Source organism: Crocodylus siamensis, chromosome 1 (genome assembly GCF_052110815.1).
Source record: "Crocodylus siamensis isolate JL-2025a chromosome 1, ASM5211081v1, whole genome shotgun sequence".
Classification (NCBI taxonomy): domain Eukaryota; kingdom Metazoa; phylum Chordata; order Crocodylia; family Crocodylidae; genus Crocodylus; species Crocodylus siamensis.
In genome coordinates this window covers 361,908,722-361,934,019 of record NC_143395.1, presented here as the reverse complement: position 1 = coordinate 361,934,019, position 25,298 = coordinate 361,908,722, and the positions used below count along the sequence as shown (strand labels likewise).

At 43.4% G+C, this 25,298-nt stretch overlaps 1 protein-coding gene across 1 annotated transcript in view; it reads left to right on the top strand.

Moving 5' to 3' along the window:
* The window catches only part of EPSTI1 (epithelial stromal interaction 1), a 105,339-nt gene that overhangs the window by 60,100 nt on the left and 19,941 nt on the right, over positions 1-25,298 (top strand). The window contains exons 7-8 of the mRNA XM_090025217.1: positions 14,467-14,560; positions 21,727-21,810. Of these exons, the coding sequence (XP_089881343.1) occupies positions 14,467-14,560; positions 21,727-21,810 (178 nt within the window). The remainder of the gene's footprint in view (positions 1-14,466; positions 14,561-21,726; positions 21,811-25,298) is intronic.

Genomic DNA, 25,298 nt, shown 5'->3' with positions numbered 1-25,298 from the left:
ATCACTAACAAGCTTTTGCTACTGTGCATTAGGGCAGCCTAATGCTTATTTATTTAGTACCTCAGATTAGAGATACTAAATTTAATGCGCAGTAGCCAAAGTGCATTAACGAATATGTAGATGCTTCCAATGAGATAGATATACATAATATCTAACAAATATATATTTATTGAGTTAATGAAAAAATATAGTCTACTGTATGACATTGGTGTTTTCCCAAGATCATAACTGTTAAAGGAATCCTCGACTGTGTAGAGGGCAAGGAACTTGGGAAAAGAATAAATATACCCTTGGATGCTGCTGCAGGAATGTATCTTTTAAGATACTTTTTACTGTGGTATGGCACATACAACTCCACAGAGCAATGTAAAGTTACTGTGTAACATCTCGTATCTTGTTGCATAACATTAATTTAGGTTATTGTATCACCTTTACTCAGCCATTTGGCAGATGGTTAGATAAATACTTCTTGTTGGGCTCAGTCCTGCATGCATTTGGTATGTAACAGATGACTGGAGTGTTTTTATCATCAGGAGCAATAGGAAACAACTGTGAGGTGGCACTGATCTATAGCAGTATTCACTGGGGAGGTTTGATATTCTTCATTTCCCCTGGCTGATGGGAACAGTACCTCATGTCACATGCTATATGCAGAATTATGTTCTCTGACAATCTAGTCCCATGTAACTGTTTCAAATAGAAAAGCTGCTGATTGGCCTGTTCTTTTCTATCTAGCCCTGACATAAGCAGGTATAACTGCAGTGAGGTCATTCCCATCTTTGATGAAAACCTTCCTACCCCACCATCTATTGCTAACACTGGGATGTTATGTCAGAGTTTGTTCTTCATCCCATCTACCTCCCTTCATAGTGTCTGGCCCAGGCGGTGCATCTCTGTTTATGAAACATCTGAAGAATCCTGCCTTTTGTTTGATCCAAAAGATGCATATGGCTTATGGCTTACAAGTTGCATCTGTTCATAGCAGAACATGTTACTGCTGACTACCAAATATAACATATTTACCCAAATCCAGGGTCTCCCACCCCATCCTCATTAAAAAATTGGGTGACTGTGGCATTGATGCCTACACAGTCAGATGGATTGCAGATTGGCTGAAGGGTCATACTCAGAGGGTGGTGATGGATGGGTCATATTTGACCTGGGGAGAAGTGGGCAGCGGAGTCCCCCAGGCCTCAGTCCTTGGGCCCACGCTGTTCAATTTCTTTATCAGCCATTTGGACAATGGGGTGAAAAGCAACCTGTTTAAATTCGCTGATGATATCAAAATTTGGGGTGAGGTGAGCACGCTAGCAGGGAGGGAAAGACTGCAGCAAGACCTGGATAGGTTACAGGGGTGGGCTGACATAAACAGGATGCGTTTCAATACTGACAAGTGCAGGGTGCTACACTTGGGCAGTAGTAACCAGCTGCACACTTATAAGATGGGAAACTCCTTTCTTGAGAGCACGGAGGCAGAAAGGGATCTTGGAGTCATTACTGACTCCAAGATGAACATGGGCCGACAATGCGAGGTCACAGTTGGCAGGGCTAACTGGACCTTGTCGTGCATCCACAGGTGCATCTCAAGTAGAGCCAGGGAGGTGATCCTCCCACTCTATGTGACACTGGTCAGGCCGCAGCTGGAGTATTGCGTCCAGTTCTGTGCGCCCCACTTCAGGAGGGATGTGGACAACTTTGAGAGGGTCCAGAGGAGAGCCACCCACATGATCTGGGCACAGCAGGGCAGACCCTACAATGAGAGACTGCGGGACCTAAACCTGTTCAGCCTTCATAAGAGAAGGCTGAGGGGGGACCTGGTGACCATCTGTAAGCTCACTAGGGGGGACCAGAAGGGTTTGGGAGAGACCTTGTTTCCCCTAGCACCCCCTGGCATAGCAAGGAATAACAGCCACAAGTTGTAGGAGAGTAGGTTTAGATTAGACATCTGTAAGAACTACTTCACAGTCAGGGCAGCTAGGATCTGGAACCAACTTCCAAGGGAAGTGGTGCTGGCTCCTACCCTGGGGGTCTTTAAGAGGAGGCTTGATGCCTACCTAGCTGGGATCATTTGACCCCGGTTTTTAATCCTGCCCAGGCGGGGGGTCAGACTTGAAGATCTACAAGTTCCCTTCCAACCCGACTTCTACGATTCTATGATCCTTCAGTTCAAGACTGCACCAATACTTAGATTCCACACATGGACAGTTTTTACATGTGTAATTATTTATTATAAGCAGACCTACTGATGAAAACTAATAACTCATAAATTAAATCATTACCTTAATCTATGTTAGGTTCTGTCCAGAAAATCCTGGTGAGGCCAACCCTTGTCTTAGATCCTGAAACTTTAAGACTGATCATTTTCACATGCAACCTCACACTCACTCTCTTCATTGCTCTCGTATTTTTCTCATTCCTTTCAGTATCTTTTAATTTGCACCACTACTTCCTCTTTTTTTCTAAGTGATCTGTCATGATAATACTGAGGGATTGGCTGCTGCTGCTTGCCCTGAAGATGTTAGTTCCTATGTTTTTATATTTTGGCCAGTCACGGACTGTAACCCACTGCTTTCCCTGCTGCTGCCTGCTCCCTGCCATGTCCCTTGCCTCTATGTGCTTCTGCTGTGGCAGGCCCCTTGCTGCCACGTGCTGAGCTCCTGGGTGCTTCTATGCCACCCCTTCCTGGCCAAGTGGATCCCTCCATCTTCCCTGCGATGTTCTGCTTCCTCTTCTGACTGCAGGCAGGGGCCAGTCCAGAGCAAGGTGTGGTGCAGATGCACCTGCCCCTGTTGCTGTTGTCCCTCACTGATCTGGGCACGGGGAGAACCAACCCCAGAGCCTCTCCTGGCCTCCTATCCCACACCTCAGGGAACCATTGTCTGGGGAGTTCAGCTCAGCTGTAGACGCCAGTAGCAGGATGCAAGTTCCTCCTTCCAGCATTTTCTCCCTGACTGACTCGTTTAGTACTGTGAGAAGGACTGACAAAAAATGGGCTTTTATTTTGAAAGTGCTGGTACACTCTGACCTTTTCTGGGAATGAGTTCCAGGTTCACAGACAGACCCACTGTTGAGAAAACTATCACATGCATATATAGATCACTCGATTGAGACTGACAGCTGCCTTATCACAGGTCATTTTTTTAGAGGAGGTCATGATCATAGCATGTTAGGCAGAACCTAAGGTACCTAAAGCAAATTCCTACAACAGCTTTGAAGATGAGGCTGGGGCATTGAATGTAACCTGCTATTCAATGGAGAACTAGTGGAGTGACCAGGGTGGCATGTTCTTAGTAGCTTGTACTATTGCACAAAAAGACCACTGTATTCTGAAGCAACTGTAAAATTTGGGGGGTGTTCATCAGTCATTTCATTTCTCAGTATAGAGAATGATAATAATCTGGCCTATTTATATTACTCCCCTCTTAGGCTTGCTTTGCAGATACCCTTATTCCTAAATAGAAAATAAGGGAGTATATTTCAGCTTTTCTGTGAATCACAAGAAGAATATGTGAACACTGTCAAGCAAAACAGTCTGGCTATCTATAGATGTGAAGTGGAGACCCCTAGGGGGTTCACTTTCTCTGCAGTGTGAAATGCTCTGGAATCCCTTGCAAAGGAGTTCCTACAATGCACTTCTGCAAGGGTGGACCCTGTAGGGTTCCCTACTCTATGCTTGCAGACATGCACCCTGAAGAGAAGAGGGCAGCCCCTAGGATTGGGGCAGAAACAGTGACTTGTGAGATATCTGGGTTCTCCTCCTTGCCATGTTGCTGGGGAAAAGGGTTCAGACTCACTTTACAATGTCCCAGGATAAACTATTACCATGTTTTCTGTGGCAACAGATTTTGGGCTTTGTCCTAGGACACCTGTGAGGTATGTCTGAATGGGAACTGCACTGTCCCAGGACAGAGCAGGTTGTTCCACCACAAACAGGACTTCTGTTTCTACCCATTGTGATTTGTTATGCTGGTTGTCATCTTTAGTTATGGCCATCATGCATGCTGTCAATGCCTTACTAACTTTTCTTGGAGTTTATGGAGCCCATGTCTTTGACAAAATGTTTTGCTTCTATTGAATTTTGTATTTGATTCCCAGATTTTACAGTGCTGGATACTATAGCAATGGATGGTTATGCCAGTCTATTATCCATTACATATTTCTTCCTATTTGTACTATGAAAAAGATGCCTGCTTGAGTGTACAGTTTACATATGGAACAACAGCTTCAAAATATTGAGTCAAATAGAAAAACTTGTGGAAAAAAATACATGAAGAGGATTTTTTTTAAATAAGTTGTATTTGTATATAAATTCCTGCTACTGTAACTCTCTTGAATATATTCATTTGCAATATTTTCTGTTTAGAATTTAGAGTTAGAAATGCAAAAATCTAGAATACCATCTGGCGAACATGCCAGCCACCATGCCTGATTTTCACCAACACAAGCTAATACATACTTACCTGCCAAAGCAGTCTACTGAGAAGTTGTAAAGCACAAAAAAAACCCCCATGAATCAAAACAGGAGTTATTTATTTATTTATTGTTACAAGATGCATAGCAGTGTCCTTGCCAGTTTTTACTGCTCTATGATGTGTGGTTCAAATAGCAGGCCAGTAACAAATTTTCCCTGCAGAAGTGCAAACACAAACTCGACTGGACTGTAAATAAAATCTGCTAAGGAGAGAGAGCTCACAGGAATTGCACAAAAGGGGTTTTCAGCCTTAAAAATCTTTTGTTTGCTCTCTTTCACCACAGTGTTCTTCATTTTGTTCATTTGCTCCTGATTATTTTAAGCATTGTCAATTATTTAGCTAACAGGCAGAAAACTAGGCTTTTATAGACATCCAAAGGGACTCTCCTGAGTGTAATAATGAAGGCAGTTTATTGAACGCCTGTGAGGTTGCTTTCTAATTGTACACATTAATCTGCCCGTGTAAGCTGGCTGAAAATATCGAAGCAGATTGCACACGCAGATGGAGAATACGGAATGGAAAGACCTCTGCAGTATTCTTTTGCAAAACTGTACTTGCCTTGAAAACTGGATTTATGTTTACTGTTTCAAATAATAAATAAAACTCGATGCCTGAAATAACTTTCAAGAATATCAGATTAGTAAGGGAGGGGAAAAAAACCTGACAAAACTATTTCAGCCAGTCAGGAAAAGAAATTAAACTAACACAAGGGGCTGATGCTAAAAATAGCTGCGTGGAAAAAAATGGGAGGTGGAAAAAGTAATTTACCAGAATGGTTGGTTTTATTTTTTTAACTCTTTTATGTCTTTTCTTCTAACCTTTTTTCTAACCTGCCAATTTTAAATATGTGTGCAATGGTTGGTTACGTACAGGAATATTATGCTATGATCTGATCATACTGTGATGATAGGCCAGATTTTTGCCTTTGGATACTTGTTTGTGATGCTCAGTAATGTCAACGGGTGCTTCATAAATAATGTGGTTAGAATTGCATGTAGAGTTCCTGAATGGGCTTGTTCTTGAAAGGTGCTGAACTGTTGACAACACTTTTGTACTAAAGGAGTTAGAAAGAGCACTTGCAATAACTTATTAGGCTGAGTAGGGTTTTTGTTAGTCTGTGGGTACATCTACGTGCACTATTAGTGCACTTTAGGCTTACTGCGCAATAAACCTTCCATTGGAGCAAATCTCCTGCTGCCTAGGCTGACCAGGAGCAAATTTGCTCCCAGCCAGTGTCTAGAAGTGTGGTACTGTCCAGTAGCTGCTGTACAGTTAATCTAGTACTTGTATTTACAGGTACTAGCTAACTGTGCAGCAGCTTAATTTACTTTGCAGTAAATGCCCTGCACACATAAAAGGTGACACTTTACTGTTCAGTAAAATGTCTCATGTAGAAGCTTCATTCTTCATTCACCCAGTTTCATCTAATGACTTCAAGCCTAAATTTTTAGATGACTGTAAAAGTCCAAATCACTTCATACAGTGGGGGTGGGGCAAAGGGGGGCACATTTTAATTTTTTTAACCAGCACTGACAGTCTATGAGATAGACTCACTTCTGTGGGGAGAGTGAGGGTAGAGTTGCTGTAAAGCCCATATTCTCTGGACCTAGAGAAATATCCATTGCCAAGACAGCTCTTAAAGGGGAACAGCCCAATTAAAATTGCATTATACGCTGTAGCACCGTATAGATTACTGGGAATGAAAAGAAATCAAAAGGGAAAAGATGCTCCTTTCTTTTGTCATGTTGTTTACACTTATGCATTTGTCAGTTAGCCAGCTTTCTGTGTAAGTCGTTTACACATTGCAACAAAAGAGGGAAAAATAGATGCTTGAAAACTACAAATTAGTTGGAAGCTTTAGTCAGGTGTAAGGACCTGAGAGTGCTTGTAACTTGTTAGATGGGCTAATTTTCCAACTGATGTGCCTTTAGGGTGGGATTTTTCACAAGCAGCCAGCACTGGCCTAGTTTTCTTCCTACTAGCTTCAATAGAAAAAGCACTAAAGCAACACTTCACATTCAGAAAAATCTCAACCTTAAAATGCATCTGTAGCTCCAGTTGAGCCCGGTTTCCCTATCTCTCCCTATATAGGCTCCCAGGGAAAGTCAGTGAGTCAATACATATTCCATCTGGCTCAACTCTACTCCATCTGGATCTGATTTTGCCTAGAGCATGGGGCTACAGCAATGGCCAGTTCCAGTTATCTCACTGTAATTGGGTTTTCCTTCCACTAGTAGATTGCTCATTGCTGGTAGATTTTCCGTTGCCTGAGACTAAACCAATAACACTTGTAAAAGAACTGGACTAAGCATGTTTTTACTGTGGAGCAAAGCAGGAAACAGCATACCTGCATTTGTTAGTAAGGTAAGGACCAGTAGCATAGCTTGCAGGGGAGGTAGCTGGAGCACCAGAATCAGGTGCCAGTTTTGGTGGGGGGAGGTGTGCTGCTGGCCTGGCTGCCACTGCTGGAAGCCCAGCTACAGTTTCCGCCTCATGTACCACTGCTGTTATGGTTTCAAACAGTCCTTACCAGAGGTATAACTGGGCCATCTAGAATGATATTCAAATGAAAATACGATTGCAGAAAATAGTAGGTCCCATTACACAGTGAAGGCCAATTATAAAATGTTCATGCATAATGGTTCACTTGCAGGAACATGTAACAATTGAACTGCTAGACTCTTCTCGGTGGTGACAGATGACAGAACAAGGAGCAATTGCAGCAAAGGAGGTGTAAGTTGGAATTAGGAAAAATGTTCTCACTAGGACGGTAGTGAAGCACTGGAACAAGTAACCTAAGAGAGGTGGTGGAATCTCCATCTTTGGAGGTTTTTAAGGCCCGGCTTGACAAAGCCATGGCTGGAATGATCTATTTGGAGATGGTCCTGCTTTGAACAGGGGGTTGGATTATATGACCTCCTGGGGTCCCTTCCAATCCTAATTTTCTATGATTCCGTCACTGATCGGCTTGCAATACTTATAAACTGGTTCTGAGAAATGTTCACATATAGAGCATCCTAGTGTTCTAGGTAGAACAGCCAACTTTTAGATATTAAAGTGCTGTAGCCTTGACATCAGGGGGTAGGAGTGAGTACCCAGCCCAGCATGCCTTGCAGTGGGTGAGGTGGGAGTGGAGGAATGCTTGTATTCATGCTGGGGGTGGGGCGGGGTGGTGACATATGGCTGAGGTCATTTTCACATTTCTGCTTTTCCTTCTCTCCTAAGTATGAGTTCAGTGCACTTTAATAGCTTGTACTTCACCAAGGTCTGCAGTGTGCTTGCCTGACTTGGGGTGGCCGGAGAAGGGGAGTACTTGGACTGATACTTTTGGGTTCCCAGGGCCTGAAGGGCATCATGGAGGGCCACACTCAAGTAGGGAGTGAGGACACAGCTGATTGATAGAAAAATAGCTTTTACTGAGCAACAAGTGCAATGGAGGTCATTGATCAAAAGTACCAACAACAAAAAATAAAGGGAAGACGAGGCACTAGAGTTCTGGCTCTGTGTCAGAGCAGCCAGTGCAGTAGTAAGAAGCAAGGTAGTGTGACAAGACCCAGGTCATGGAACATTTGGTATCTATACACAACACTGAACCGCTGGGCTATCAAGTGGTTCAAAAGAATACTTTATTATCCAAGTAGGCTATTGAATTATTCCAGGCTGCTTTAATATGGTTTAAAAGTCTTATATTCTATACATTGTATTTATTTCATAGTTACACTGGTCTAAATGGTGAGGGATTTTAATGATTGTTCTATTGGACTGGAAAAGATACTGTAGGATGACTAGGACAAGCATTGTAAACTGGCAATGAATAGCCGAGTAAGCTGATATTCCCCTGTTCTTCCTCCTCAATCACTACTTACTGTCTTGTTACCCTCCTGTTGCCTCATGTCTGGGATTTGTATGCTATCTTATCTGGTCAAGGGTTGTGTATTCCTGATTTGTTTGGAAGTCATCTAGCACACCTCTGGGCATTGTTAAAGTAATGCTGTATTTCTGCAGATCCCATAGCTTGAGAAAACAATAGGTTCGAAGCTGTTTTATTTCCATTCTTGGGTAATGAGAAATGAATGACTTTATAAAACAAAGGTTGATAATATTGAAAATTGAAGGGAGAAAAAAATAGATTTATGATGGATGTGAAGCTATTGTGCTTTAAAAAGTGCAGAACAAACATACTGGCATGTTTCTTAAAAAATAGTTATTGGTATTTCAATCTCCATTGATTAAAGCAACAAAATTAACTGCTACTAGTTTTATTGGGAAGCGGTAATGAAAACTGCAATAAGCTTTTTTTTAAGAGACTAATATTTTAACATTGCTCTGCAAAACTCTGTTTGCCCATGGAGAATTTTATTGTACTGATAGGCAGAAGAGCTCTTTTAAAATCATCATTATAAAGGGCAGGTAGGAAAACTGTGTACGCCTGGGCTGAAAATTTAACAATGGCTTTTCGAGGCTAATTTGCAACCAGCAAGGAGCCCAATTCCACATCCTTTACTCCTCCCCTTAAGAATTCATTCTTCACAGAATCCTCTGTTTTTCAGGACTGGGTCCTGTCTTTTTAGCTCTTTGTAGCAAGAAATGTTTTTGTAAATTACTGTGCTAATCTTTAATGATCTAATCATGTAATGATGTGCCATGTTTCATAGTTTCATAGTTGGTAGGGTCGGAAGGGACCTAAGCAGATCATCAAGTCCGACCCCTTCCCATGGTAGGAAAGGATGCTGGGGTCAAATGACCCCAACTAGGTGGCTCTCTAGCCTCTTTTTGAAGACCCCCAGGGTAGAGGCAAGCACCACTTCCCTTGGAAATTGGTTCCAGCTCCTAGCTGCCCTGACTGTGAAGTAGTGCCTACTGATATCTAGCCTGAACCTACTCTCAGTCAGCTTATGGCCGTTATTCCTAGTTACTCCTGGTAACGCTTGGGGGAACAGGGTCTCTCCTGTTCCCTGCTTATCCCCCTTGGTCAGTTTATAGACGGCCACCAGATCCCCCCTCAGCCTTCTCTTGCGGAGGCTGAATAGGTTCAGGTCCCGTAGCCTCTCCTCATAAAGCCTGCCCTGCTGCCCCCTGATCATGTGAGTGACCCTCCTCTGGACCCCCTCAATGCTGTCCACTTCCCTCCTGAAGTGCAGTGCCCAGAACTGGATGCAGTACTCCAACTGCAGCCTGACCAATGTCGCATAGAGGGGGAGGATTACCTCCTTGAGTTTACTTGAATATGATGAAACCCCAATAATTAGATTTTATGTATGGAAAATGTATATACCTGTTAGAATTTTACAGCTATAGAATTTAATTATTTGAAGTTTGCCTTGAATTTGTTCTCTGCCTACTACTACAGGAGGGAAAAGATATTTGGGTGGCCAGGTAGCCCCCTTGCCCTCTGTCTTCCTCCTCCCTCCCTCCTTCCACTTCTTTACCTTTGCAGCCCCTTCCCCCCTCCCTCCTTGCTGTCAGACCCTGCTGTCCCCAAGCACATAGAATTGAGGGGCAAATTTGAAAACGCTGACCTTGAAATTAAACACAACTGTAGTAATTTGCATATAGTACCTATAGACTTAGTTCATCCAGAATTGATGCATGTTACCTTTTTTTGAAACTGCTGCCAATTTTAGCACAGCTACTTCATGAACACACTTTTAAGCAGCACTTTGTTAATTACTTATATATAGTACAAACATTTTTTTTGCAAAATATATATAACTTAAACCTTTGCCATCCTGTCTTTTGACCAACACAGTTACAGTTCACTTGACAGTCTATAGCATGTCTACAGTTGACTGTCATCATCCCCATTACAATAAATGCAACCATACACCTACACTCCCACATGCCCTTTGCCATCTCCTTCTTTAACTGTTATAATCACACAAACTGCTTCCACATCTGCCTTCCCCCTTGCACTCTTCCTCCTCTAACCCCTCTGCCTCTCTCCCCCGCCTCTTCATGGGTCCACCCCAAGTCCCCATGTTCCTCACAATCTTCTTCCTCCTCATCATTTTCTTCCTCTGTGTCATCATCAGTCTCCTCTTCCTCATTGTCATCTTCTCCAGAGGTCTGTACCATTCTTTTCTTTTCCATGTGTCTTCCTCCATCTTCTTCCCGTCTTCTCTGTCTATCTCCTTGCAGAACAGCTGTGCTCACTTGCTCCCATTTTGATGCAGTCCTCGACTAGGAGGTTCCTGTGTTTGTACATGGGGAGGTTTTTGGTAACCCCAAACAATGCAGGATTCTGCAAAGACTGGAGACCCTGAAAGTAAAATTGAAAGGGGGCAGAAACCATTTGGACATTTCGCTTTGGCATTTCTCTCAGCTTGAGCAATAAAATTTGTTTCACTTCTAATAATCTAACATACTATTGGTTGCAAAAGTAAGGAAATTATCCTTTTATTAATGCTTCATGTGATTTTTTTTTAAATTTCAGGTTGTTCCTCTTACAGATAATATAATAAACAGAATGGGCATGTCCCCATGAGCGGGAATGTGCAGTCTGTGGAAGCTCAAAGCCTTTCAAGGTGCCGCAAAATATACGCAGAGGCTGTGATTCTATTCACAAAATTATATCTGTAATTCCCAAAATTAGATACCAGGAAATCCTGGTATCTAAAATCCCTGTGCCAGAAAAAAGTGTGGCGGTGCACATGGCTGCAGCATGTGATGCCCAAAATTGGAGGCTGGCTGGCCAGAACCATGCTCTGGCTGCTGACCAGGCTCCACATGCCCAGATAGCCACTGCTGGAGCCCCAGGAGGCCCCTAGGACCCCAAGTAAGGGGTCAGCCCCACTTGGGGCGATTTGCTGAGCACCAGAGTGCACGTGCAGAGGCATACCTGGGGACAACTAGCAGTGGCACAAATATGGGTGCATCTACATGAGATGCTATGGCACAGTAGTATTGCTGGGCACTAACCATGTGATGATGATACTGTGTAGTAGTAATGAGTGACTGTGCAGTAGCATTGGGCAAAAACTGTGTGGTGACCATACTGTGCAGTAATGCCAGTTACTGCGCAGTCATTTAGTACTATGCGTATGAAAATACTAAATGATTGTCCAGTGACAACTGTGCAGTCCACCACACATATAGACATAGCCGCTGAGTAGAGAACTTGGTCCTAACACCACCCATGATGCTGCTTTTGTGCTTCCTGGCCTCTCTTTCCCTTCTGTTGGATTAGGATCCTCTTATTTATAGTTAAGGTAATTTCCAGTTTTGAAACGACTACACATAGAATGCAATGTCAGAAAGTAAGATCTTCAAAGTACTACAGGCAACCCTCACTTAGCACTCTTAATTTATTCTTGAAAAACTGAGCGTTAAGTGAAACGAGCCTTAAGCGAAATCGAAAGTATTTGATAACGCAAGATGGCGACCGCAATTGTTTTTAATGACCCAAGATAGTGACCATGAGTGTTATAATGAAACTTGCTGAGCGCTAAGTGAAATCTCAAATGAGCGTTATAGCGAAATAGCACTAAGTGAAACAGCATTAAGCGGGGGTTGCCTGTATAGGGAACACAACACCATTTAAGGGTAAGATATAGGAAGAGAAAGAAGTATCTAGCAGGAACTGGTAAAATTGGCAGGACTTGGCAGGAAGAACTTCTTCCTATTATAAGTACTCCTTCAATAGGGACTGGGTCCATCCATAACCAAACTGTTGGGTGAAACAATTAATATGCAGCTGCCAGCCCTACCCCTGACAGGTCACCAAATGCTGCAACCGCCTCTCATCTTGATTCCCCTGTTTTAATCAGTTGCGTTGAGCCCCACAAAATAGACAACAATAATCTTAAAATGTGCCCATTTTATTTTAACTCAGATGCATGAAAACTTGAAAGATGTCAAATTTGCATTTGAATTTCTGAGTATTCAAGCTGAGAGTTGCATTTTGAATTTTTAGTGTGCTGATCTGAGCGTGCGTGCATGTGTGTATGTGTGTGTGTGTATGTAAGTGATGGACAGAGAGAGGGAAGGAGAGAGATTTCCTCCACATATGCCCTCCTTTTAATCTATATGAGAGCAGACTGTGTGCCAAATATTTCTTTATGGAGCTATAATCTTCCAGAGCATATCCCAAAAAAACATATCTAGTTCAATTTGTTTTAAAAAAAGGATTTCTCAATTCCTCCAGACATACACATGAAAAATACAAAATAATTTAGTTTAGTAGAAGGTTTAACTTAAAAGGTCCCCAAACACACAAATTCTCACCACACAACCAGGTTTTGATGCAATAATTTATTTTCATAGCATTTTAGGTCAGAAAGGGCCATTACATCATGTAATCTGGCCACACATATATCACAGATGCTTACATTTCACCCAGTTATCCCTGTGTTGATCCCAAGAACGTTGCTACGCCTAGAGAATGTGGGACAGCCCCCTCTTGGCCTGTATGTGGACGACTGAAGTGGGAGTGTTCAGAGCTTAAAAGCATGACGTTTACATTATACTGTAAGCACAGTTGGCAACAATTTATATTTTCTACTGTCTGGTCCATAAAATAACTTGTGAGCCACCCTTACAAGTGGGTTATACATTTTCTAGCATAGTGTCTATTCTTGATTTGAAGTCACCAATGTGACAACCCCACAATTAGTAGTTAGTTCCAGTGGTCTGTTTCACCTCCACTGTCAAAAATTCATGCCTAATTTCCGATTTGTCTGGCTTTAGCTTCCAGCCATTGGTTCTCTTCACACCTTTCTCTGCTAAATTAAAGTGCCCTTTAGTGTTGGGTATTTTCTTTCTGGATTTATTTCAGCACTGTAATCAAGTCCTCCCTCCATCATCTTTTTGGCAAGCTAAACAGATCGAGCTTCCTAAGTTTCTTGCTATAAGGCACTTTCTCAAATCATGCCTCTTCATTTTTCTTTTTTGTGCTTTCACCCATGTATTCATATCCTTCTTAAAAAGGCAGTCACCCAAACAGGAGGCAATATTCCAGCATTGCTTTTGCCCCAGGGAGGATTCAGAGGGGGTGCAGCTGTACCCCCCTCCCCACCCACCTCCCTTTTGAATTGGAATGCACTACAGGAGCCTCTAAAAAATTTTAAGTCACTAAAGCAGGTGAACTCTCCCTCCCCACCCCCTCTCCTTTGCCTGTTTCTGCTGCTTTCATCACTGTCCTGGGGAGAAGGGAAGCTCCAGAACTGCTCTGCCCACCCCAGCAAGGCTGCGCAGGGGCTGGGCTCAACCAGGTACAGTGGCAACAGTGCAGTGGGAGAATAGTTTTCCCCTCCCTGCCCACTTCCCTGGGAGCAGGCATGGGGAGGGGGAACCCCTGCATCCATTCCTGCTACTGTCCAGACTCCATCCCCATCTGCACCCAGCCCCTGAGCCACCCAACTGGGGCAGACACAAATTGCTCTGGAGCTTCTCTTTCCCCCAGGGACAGTGGGGAAGCAGCAATGGCCAGTGGGGGAGGAGTGGAAGGGGAGGGAAGGGGTCAGTGGAGTGTCCAAAGAGAAGAAATGATTCTGTACATCTATGTTTCAGCTAAAGGGAACTTGGATTTTGTTTAAGCCAATAGCAAGACAAAGTAATTTGTTCTAAAGGTACATTGTACACTTTACAAAGGGGAACAATAATCCTTTATTTAAGACACTTAGCTGATATTTGGAGATTTGAAACTGAGGATTCCATTAAGCAATTACATGGTGGTGATGGTGAAAGCTGATAGAATGTGCATCTAACTTTTAATAGCATAAGAGTGAGAAAACAATAGTGATAGAAATAACTTGGAAATAACTGGTTTTTTCTTTCTCAAAGAAATCATTCCCAATAAATGCCCTATGTCCACAATATCACTTCTATTTCTGATGTCCTACTTCGTTCTGTCTCTCCGCATAACCTTTTGTTCCACCTGTGATGCTTTTCAGTCATCACATGATAAAAAAGTCTAGGCTAGACTCCAGGGGTGCAATAAAAGACTGTATTTATTTTTTATGAAAGCACTAACAATTCTATTTGGATTTCTCTGTAGCAAAACCAATGAATTATTGAACAGATTGGACTTAGGGTTGCCAAAGAGAAACTCCTGTCAAATTGCTAATCGTGGCCCAGAATCTACAGCCTGGGTAAGTGCTACCATGAAATATGTAATATCTCCTGCATAGGTCTGCCAGCATTAAAGTTTCTCTCTCCCAGTAGTAAAACATTAGAATATTTTAAATTAGTTTATTAACCATCCCTGATAATGAAGTACCAGATTTTCACCATCAGTTGGGGTCAGATTTTCAGATATGCACAATAGTTAGCAGTTTTTGTGGAGAGCAGCTGGACCTAATAGGTGTTAAGCCTTGTTGAAAATGTGCCCATTTCATATAGATTCATAAAAGGGTATTGCACTACTTTGAAAAACTGGCCATAGGCATAAGTCCGCTTTTTTTGTGGGCACACAAAATCTAATCAACCAATGCATCTCAAGCAAAACCAAGAAAGTGATTCTTTCAGTTTATTCAGCATTGGTGAGACCGCAGCCAGACTACTGTGTCCAGTTCTGGGTGCTAAACTTTAACAAGGACGTGGTAAAGCTTGAGAGAGTCCAGAGAAGAGCCACCTGTATGATCAGAGACTTGCAAGGCAAGCCATACGAGGAACGGCTGAGGGACTTGGGCCTCTTCAGCCTAAAAAAGAGAAGGCTGAGAGGGGACTTGGTAGCAGCTTACTGCTACATCAGGGGCATACATTGAGGGCTCGATGAACAACTGTTCACAAGGGCACCTTTGAGGAAAATCAGGAGTAATGGTCAGAAACTCCTGAAAGACTGTTTCAGGCTTAACACTAGGAAACAGTTCTTCATGGTCAGGGTGTCCAGACTGTGGAATAAACTCCCTCCGGAGGTGGTGCAATCACCTATCCTGGAAATCTTCAAGAGAAGACTGGACGGTCACCTTGCTGGGGTCACCTGACCTCAGTCATCTTTCCTGCCTGGTAAAGGAGGCTGGACCCAATAATCTTCCAAGGGCCCTTCCAGCACCTGACAATCTGTGAATCTATGAATGTGCCTTAGGTACTGTGCATTAAGTTTAGTACCTCTAGCCTCTAGCTATAGCCTCTATACCTCTAATATGAGATACTAGATAAAGGTGCGGTAGCTACAAAGGCAGACTTTTTTTTCATAGTTTCATAGTTTCTAGGGTCGGAAGGGACCTGAGCAGATCATCTAGTCTGAACCCCTGCCATGGCAGGAAAGAGTACTGGGGTCAAATGACCCCAGCAAGATGTGCATCTAACCTCCTCTTAAACTCCCCCAGGGTAGGAGCCTGCACCACTTCTCTTGGAAGCTGGTTCCAGACCCTAGCCGCCCTGACTGTGAAGTAGCGCCTCCTGATATCTAACCTAAACCTACCCTCTGCCAGCTTGTGACCGTTATTCCTGGTCACTCCCGGCGGTGCTCGGGGAAACAGTGACTTCCCCAATGCCTGCTGATCCCCCCTGACTAGTTTATAACAGGCCACAAGATCCCCTCTCAGCCTTCTCTTGTGGAGGCTGAACAGGTTCAGGTCCCGTAGCCTCTGCTCATAGGGCCTGCCCTGCTGCCCCCTGATCATACGAGTGGCTCTCCTCTGGACCCTCTCCATGCTGTCCACATCCCTCTTGAAGTGCGGCGCCCAGAACTGGACGCAGTACTCCAGCTGCGGCCTGACCAGTGCCACATAGAGGGGGAGGATCACCTCCTTGGACCTGCTCGAGATGCATCTGTGGATGCATGACAAGGTGCGGTTGGCCTTCCTAACTGCCTCTCCACACTGCTGGCCCATGTTCATCTTGGTGTCAATGATGACCCCCAGATCCCTTTCCGCCTCTGTGCTGACAAGAGGGGAGTTCCCCAACCTGTAGGTATGGTGCCGGGGTGCATCACCTTGCAATTGTCAGTGTTGAAGCCCATCCTAGTCTCATCCGCCCACCCTTGTAACCTGTCTAGGTCTGATTGTAGCCTGTTGCATCCTTCCAATGTGCCCACGTCCCCCCACATCTTAGTGTCATCAGCAAATTTGAACAGGGTGCTTTTTACCCCCTCATCCAAATCACTGATGAAGATGTCGAACAGTGCGGGCCCGAGGACCGAGCCCTGCGGAACCCCACTGCCCACATCCCTCCAGGTTGAGAAGGACCCATCCACTACTACCCTCTGGGTGCGGCCCTCCAGCCAGTTGGCAACCCATTTGACTGTGTGGGTGTCTACACCACAGCCCCCCAGTTTCTTAATGAGAACAGGGTGAGAGACAGTGTCAAAAGCCTTCCAGAAGTCCAGGAAGATTATATCCACTGCTACCCCTGCGTCTAATGATCTGGTGATCTGATCGTAAAAGGCCACCAGGTTGGTGTGACAGGACCTGCCACTGATGAACCCGTGTTGGTTGCCCCTAAGCATGCAGTCCCCTGCTGGCCCCTCCTGGATGTGTGCCAGCATAATTTTCTCGAACAGCTTGCCTAGGATCGAGGTGAGACTAACCGGCCTATAGTTTCCCGGGTCCTCCTTCCTGCCTTTTTTGAAGATGGGGACCACGTTGGCCCTCTTCCAGTCCTCCGGTACCTCACCAGAGCACCACGAGTGCTCGTAAAGTTGTGCCAGGGGACTTGCAATGACCTCGGGCAGTTCCTTTAGAACTCTAGGGTGGAGATTATCGGGGCCGGCTGACTTGAATACGTCCAACCCCTCCAGAAGCTCCCTAACTAAATCCTCACTAACCTGTGGCCCAGGTGTGCCTCCCCCGGGGCCCGAGGGGGGCCCAGCAGGGAGGTGGCTGTTCTGGTCCCTACTTAGGAAGACGGAGGCGAAGAAATCGTTAAACATGTTAGCTTTGCCATCTGGTGTGATGACCAAGTTTCCCATCGCGTCCTGCAAGGGCCCCACATTACCCGGGACCTTCTTTTTACCCCCTATGTATTTAAAAAAGGACTTCTTATTGTCCTTAATCTGGGAAGCTAGCCCCAGTTCCATCTCTGCCTTGGCCTTCCTAACTACCCCCCTACATCCCCGAGCAACTACAGAATAGTCCTCCCTGGTGATGACTCCTTCCTTCCATTGGGTGTAAGCCTCCTTTTTAGCAAGGAGACATTCCCGGATGCTTTTGGTGAGCCATGGAGGCTTGTGTGCTCTCCTGCTCCCTTTGATCCTCGTTGGGATTACCTTCCTTTGGGCTTGGAGGATCGTCTCCTTAAGGAGCGACCACTCTCCTTGGGCACCTGGCTCCCCTCCCCTCCGGGACCTCAGCACTTCTCCAACTATCCTCCTTAGCTCGTTGAAGTTTGCCCTCCTAAAATCTAGGGCTGCTGCCTTACTGCATGCCTTTGCCACCTTGTGCTGGATGGTGAATTCCAGCAGGCGATGATCGCTGTCGCCCAGGTGGTCGAGCACCCGCAGCCCCCTCACCAGGTCATCACCCACGGCCAGCACTAGGTCCAACAAGGCGCCCCCCCTGGTGGGGCTGTGCACCTCCTGGGTTAGATGGAGGCCCTGCACGCTGGCCAAGAACCTACGTGAGCGATCAGACCTGGCTGACTGCTCTTCCCAGAAGATGTCCGGGAAGTTCAGGTTCCCCATGACTACCACATCCTTAGCCCTCACTACCTCTCTGAGCTGACCCAAGAATTCCTGGTCAAGCTCTTCTCCCTGGTTGGGAGGTCTGTAGTAGACTCCCACCGTTTAGTCCCTTTCCCCTCGACTGCCTTGTACTCTAACGCAAAGCACTTCAGAGTGCCCCTCCCCTGACTCTTTGCTAATTAACGAGGATGTGTATTCCTCCTTAATATAGAGTGCCATGCCCCCACCTCTCTTTCCTATCCTGTCCCTCCTGTACAGGCTATAGCCCTTGACATTGACCGCCCAATCATGTGTTTCGTCCCACCACGTTTCTTTAATCTCCACTATGTCCAGGCTGGTGTCAGCCAGCAGGAGGGTGAGTTCCTCCTGCTTGTTGCCCATACTACGAGCATTTGTGTAGAGGCATTTGAGGCCTCCTGTGGGTGTGTGTACTGACCCCCTAGTCCCAGCGTTACCCTGGCCCCTCCCTCTTACCTGTTTGATTGCTTCACTTGTCGGGCTGGGCTGGGCTGTAGTTGTGGGTGCTGTTTGGTCTGGCAGTCTGATGTTTCCTCTGCCCTCATCTTCCCCTTCCCCCAACGAGCCTAGTTTAAAGCCCGCCGGAGGAGGTCCACCAACCTAGAAGAGAACACACGCTTACCTTTAGGGGAAAGGTGGAGCCCGTCCCATCCCAGCATGCTTTTAATGATGCTTAATGCACAGTAGACTAATTCTACTGTGCATTAGTGCATTAGCATGGTTTTTGCTGTGACATGCTAATGCATGGTAGAACGGTCCACTGCGCATTAATGCATCTCATGTGGATATGCCCAGCATGTCCTATAAAGTGATTCAATTGCCACCTTGATAGCCTGTCCCATTCCTGAAGTAGCCTGATAAAGTATCACCCAGTTACCACTGCTCTAATCCCGTTGCTTTTCTGTCAGACCCAGATGACTGAACAAAATGATAACTCCTTACATCTTCCCTAAGATGTCCTCAAAGGCTTCTCTGTTTTTCACTAGTTATGTCTCCTAAACTGCAGTCATCTCCTTGGGCTGCCCCACTGCTGGATGTATTTGCAGTAGGGAGTATTGGTACTAAGACAATGTTTGTAGAACCATACCTAGCCTGGGAGATTACAGGTGGGAGGCAATCAGCAGATCAGCTGTTATGTGCAGAAATTATAATTGGTAGCTGTAGCCTGAGGTTGGCAAGACCTTGGACATCTTTATTAATTATTTTATATATAGTCAGAGGCTTTAGTTTTTGCCCAAACTTAAATGCCAGCAATTATGGTGGAAAAAGAATGCCTCTCCCTTCCTTTAGACTTGCTTCAGGCTCCCAGGAAGTATACCGCAGCCATCCAGTTTGAAAATCACCTTGTTAAAGAGAATATATTTAGGCATCAGGTTTTCCTCTTGTGCCTTGCTTTTTTGTCTTTTTATTGACCCCAGGAAAGAAAAAAATGAAAGAAAGTGGTGCACAGATTTTTCTTTTTTTAATTCTTTATGCCCAGCTGTTGGTAGCTTCCTTGACATTTTCCACAGGTATTAAAGAGGTCTATTGGTGTGCAGGAACAGGGAGTGTCTGAAGCACAATGTACTCTGCCTTTTTGGCTGATTTTGCCTGCCACTGTGGGTTGCTAAAACAGACTATGAGTTAGGATGGCATCAGGGTGTTCTATGTTATGGGACCAAGTTATGAGGCCATGTTATGGGGCGCTGAGACAGCCAGAAATATGGCAGGTAGAAAGATGACTTACCACCACCCTTGCATTCCCACTTGTTGTAGACCAGCAGCTGAACAATGGAGAGTTGGGTTTCATGAGTTTTTCTGAGGCAGAAACAGTCCTGTCAATTTCACTAATTTGTATTAGTAGTAAGACATGGGCAAGTTCTTGTCATTGGCTGTGATTTCAGAAATAGATATGAAAGCCCACAATGAGGCAGAGATGGAATGGGGATGTATCTCCTCAATCTGAAATGGTTTAAAGAATACCTTTATTTCCCAGCTGAAACATCTACTTGTGTTAAACTCTACAATTTTGTTTCTCAAATTAAAAAAAAAAGTGGAAGTAACATTTTACATTGTAGCTCACCTTTTAACCACTGCCCAAATACACAGGAATCATTTCTATGATGCTTGTTTTTATGTAATATCTTTATTATTACTACCCTATTAGAATATATAAATGTTTTGTGCCACTATCCCACTGTGGCCCCTTAGTCAATTTATCTTTCAGTTATAGCACAGCTACACAACTAGAAAGAAAGCTGATTAAGCAAGTGGAAGTGGAAGCAATCAGCAGATAAACTATCAGCTGCTACACTCATTTAAGGGACCTAAAACACACAACCAGTGTGTTACTACTTGGTGTACTTGAGATAAAATTGCTTAAGAATTAAAGTGTAATCGCAAAGGGAAAATGTTGTGCTCTAATTTTGTTGATTTGATATGGTCTCTTACCTGGCCTATGTTGAAACAAAAAAATTTAGGATACAATTTTATAAGATTCTAAAATATAACATCTACTCAAGAGGAATAACAATAGATTTTATTTTGATGTATATCTTAGAAAGTTCTTGTTAAAGTTACACCCTTGAATTCTGCAGATCCTTTCTTTGGTATTACTTTCCAGTGCATCTAGTAATAAACACCCAGTTGTATAATTTGTATTCAGCTATTCCAGACTACTATATATAGAAAATGTCACTTTCTTTTAAGTGAATCTCCTTATTTTATTAGTGGCTTTTTAGGCCCACTTTTAAGTCAAGCTCATAATTAATGTTAATCTTGTCTTTCGAAGTGTTAACAATCTGGTCTAGATTTTTATTGTCTTCCAACTAGATTAACATACTCTTTACACTTCTCCAAGTCATTACTGAAAGTAATGAATAATATTGGACCCAGACTGGGTCTCTCTGGACACATGTAACAATTCCTCCCAGCTGAAGAGTGAACCATAAATAATTGCTCTCTGTATTCAGCCTTTTAGCAAACTATGCATCGGTCGTTTGGTAGCTTAATTTGATCCACATTTATCAAGGCATGAGACTTGCATGGAATTGTACCAAAGCCCTTATTAAAGCCACACTATGCAATAACCACCCCTTTTTGTAATTTATTATGTTAGTTGTTGTTGTTTAATGTGCTAATAAGCAAAATATACACACAAAGGAAGTCACATTTTCTTCTCTAGGAGGTTATAGTATATAACGAAAGATGCAAGCGAGCTATAGAAGAACCTGCTCTATGAAACACTTACTCATAATGAGTAAGAATAATCAAATCCAGCCCCTTGTTAATGATTTCAGATCTAATTCACAGGTTTCCCCTACTCAAATTCCCTAAATGTGTTTTAGCTACAACATACTGCAGGCACAGTTTCTTTGGAAAATAAACCACTCCAGCAATGGCATTGTGAAAAATGTAGAAGTTAACTTATCTGACTCCTGAAAAGTGTTCTTTTTTTTCTAATGGTAGTATTTCATTTCCAGGAGCAGCCTTTGTCCTTGCTTTAATATGTGGCTCTAAAGAAACTGTGCATAAAAACATTTAAATGGGTGGAATATGCAAAAGAAACTCATATCCAGGTTTTAAAATAGATCCTTAAGTGAACCTTAAACCACTTTTGTTATGTTAATTAATTGTATAAAGATAGAATGGGATCCTCTATCAGTTATCTATTTTATATTCTCTGATGAACAATAGGGGAGAAGCCACAGCTATAGGGAAACCCAAAAGGAAATTGAAAACAGAAGATTACAACAAATGAGGGAAGAACAACGGTGCAAGGTAAATATACCATAATAGCATAACACTTTTATGTGCAGCATTTCAGCATAAAATCATGTTATGTAATCAATTAAATACATTGATCATTGGGACATATACATGCAATCTGTCCTCAGGAAAATGCTCTGGACCAGTCTCAGACATGACAGAGAATGAGCCAAACTGCAAGGACTCAAACCTCAACAAAGATCATGGGGTTTGGATCTGTATGATGGGTTTGTGCATTCAAACAACCATGTAAAATATTTTAGATGATAGTGCCCAGTTTTGCACTCCAGCTAATCAACCTCCTCTCCTGCAGGCTGAAATACTGTAATCTTACTGAGAGTTTCAGGAACCCATGCTAACCTCAGATTGTGAAGGTGATTCTGACTAGAGAACTAATGCCAATCCCCCACAAACTGGAGTTGTAAATGAAAGCTTAGTCAAAATGTCTTCAAAACTATTACACTACCTATCCAATATATCTACTCTGTTCTTTAGCTGAAACACACACACTGCATCATTTAAATATGATAAAGATTGGCTAAAAAGCATGTACTGTATGAATCAGATCTGTACATGTAACACTGATGTATGTCTAAAATGCCTCCTGTCCACTGTAGGGATGCTTATAGTTTCTGGTGAAATAAGCAGGCAGGTTTGTGTGCACTAAAGTCACTTTAAGCCAGGACACTTGGGTATTGGGAACAATTTGGTCATGGCAGCATTGAGTTCAGTACAGCCTGAAAAAACAGTCTGTATAGCTGGGTAAATATTCTGATGGTTGGTTACCCAACCAATGCTGAGTCACACACACAATCTAAAGTCACTGCAGCAGTGATTAACCCACAGACATTTTCTTAGATCCTTATGTAATAGGCCCAATCTCATTTAATGAGTCTGATGCTAGAAACAGACATTGCCAGATGGAGTAGATTAGCTGTTCCAGGATTTGTCCCAGCATAGCTGATCTGCTTCATTGGGCAAAACACACATTGGGTCACATATTCTCCTGCACCTGAGGGGCCTAATCCTATGTTCACCAGGAATTCCTGCACAGGATCAGGTCCCTGGAGGTCTGGGAGTACCTGCCTGGCTTTCTGCTCTTACAGAAACAGTCCCCTGGGACCTCTGGGGCACATTTCTTTAAGCAGGGAAGGGTGGGCAGGTGTTCCCAGGGCCTGATCCTGTGTGGAAATGCCTGGGGTGTGCAGGATCAGGCCCCTTAAGCCCCACATAGCAACTGCCCGGGGTGACTGGACAGTGAGAGCAGCTCCAGGCTGCCCACACTGTCTGACCACAAAGCAAATAGATAGCCAGTGCAATAAAGCAGCACAAATTAATACTACCTTTGTCATGCCCACAATTCTTGGGCATTTGTGGCATGATATGGCCTTTGTGCTGCCTTAATATTGTTTATGGGGGCACAAAGATGACAAAAGGCATCATCCATTTCCACTGTGCGAGAGCTGGACATATAACTCAGGTCCTCTGACTCCCAAACATTTCAAATCATTAAGCATAACATTACTTTTTGTTTCATTAAACATAAAACCTTCCATTGTTTTAGTACCTGGAATTATGAATTCATCAAGATAAAATGCCTTCATTAAACTATGTTTATATATATATTGTAGAACTTACTACTTTCCCAAAGGGTATGCACACTTTCTTCTGTATTTGAAAACCAAAAATATTCTTCTATAAATGAAACAGTTGTGGGTATGTCTCATACATAGCTGTAGGCCATCACCTGCAATAATTTAGGAAAATGAACTCCTGTCTATTGTAGGGCTGGGGCCTTTCTGATGTATAAGGTAACTCTTAATTTCAGGCTATTTATTGCTTTCCATAGATCTTTAAGAGTGCAGTGACTATGTGTGATATTTTTGTGTTGATAAGTAGAACCAAGGTACTCCCTGCCTTAATAATTGCTGTTTTACCTACTGGACAAATTAATCTAAATCTGCTGTAAGTTGTACATATTTTCAAAGCTGCAATAATTGTCCCTCAGATTGATGTTTGCTCTTTCCCACTTCAAGCAAGTGTTTATTCATGCAGCTGTAAATTCTGTCTTGCATGCACCTCTTAGTGCAACGTAGCCATAAAATTTATAGGTTTTGTCAGTTGTACTTTTTTGGAACAGGTTTTAGCATGCACTGCTTGATTTAAAATTTTCAGTGCACTTCAAGCACAGCATCATATACGAGCAGTATATTTTAGAGCGTTACACCAAGAGAAGGCTCAACATATTGGAAAATCAGATAGCGGATTTTAATTTTCAGGTTGAACAGTTATTTAAAACAGTGAAAATTAAGCTTGGCTTTTTTATTTCTTAATCTTGTTTTGCTTGTAGGGCTAGACAAATATTGATACAGAACACATTTTCCCACTTATTTTTTGACTGATTTATATTGATTGTGTAGTTTTATTAATGTTCCATTTCATTTGTTTTTATTTCTGGAGTTCTTTTTAGTTACCGAAGCTTTCTATAAATGCATCATTTTATTTTTAAAAGCCATCCTTACCACTACTCAGTTTCTATTAAAAATATGCAGGATGTGTCCATTTTTCCCTGGAGAACACTTTTCCTGGTAAAAGTCTGTAATTCCAGTTTATGTTGCCTGTACCTATAATAATATGAGATCTTTAGTATGTCAGTAATTCAACTGGTCTCTGAGACGACTTGTCATCCTGCATAGAAATATAGTGATTCAGCCACTTCAAACAACTTACATGGAGCTAATGTTTCTTTGGTTAGCACTAAATATTTACCAGAATGCCTGCCTGTGAGTCAGAACAAAAAGATATGGAACATGCCTGCCTCATGTAACTACCTTTAATCATAAACATCACTGTAATCATAACATTAAAATGTATAGGAAGGCGGCATAAGGCATAACAATGCTCAGGTAGTATTGAAGTGATGTAGCCGTGATGGTCCAGGAAATCTGTGAGAGCCAAAAGTTATTGTGAATGATATCTTTTATTGGACCAGCTGCATGGTTGGAATAGATTTAGACAAGTTTTGGGGTATCAGAGTACTATTCTAAGTATGTGTGATACCTGATGGCCTGTCTAAAATTTATCTCAATTATTCAGTTGGTCCAACAAAAGATTATCACCCATAAAAACTCTAGCCTCTTAACGATTTTATGAGGCACTAGCAAAATGCCTGTCATGAAGGATGGGCGGGGGGGGAGTGAGGACGGGGACCCATGTCTGGCCCCGCACCCTTCCCCCCACTTTGGGTCCAGCCCCACTCCCCACCCCACAACTGCTCCAGGTCCTGCCCTGCTCCCTGCCCCTGCCTCGCAGCTGCATGTTGCAGCTGGCAGGAACTGCCCATGCTCGCTCTCCATGTGGCATCCTGTAGCCGCCTTGCCACACGTCCCTGCATGCCATGCTCCTCCAAGCCATCACATGTCCCACAGTCATTTGAGGCCTTGTGGGTGGGCCTTGCGGCTGCAGAATGGTGCAGAGGAAGCAGGCGCAGGGTCACTCAT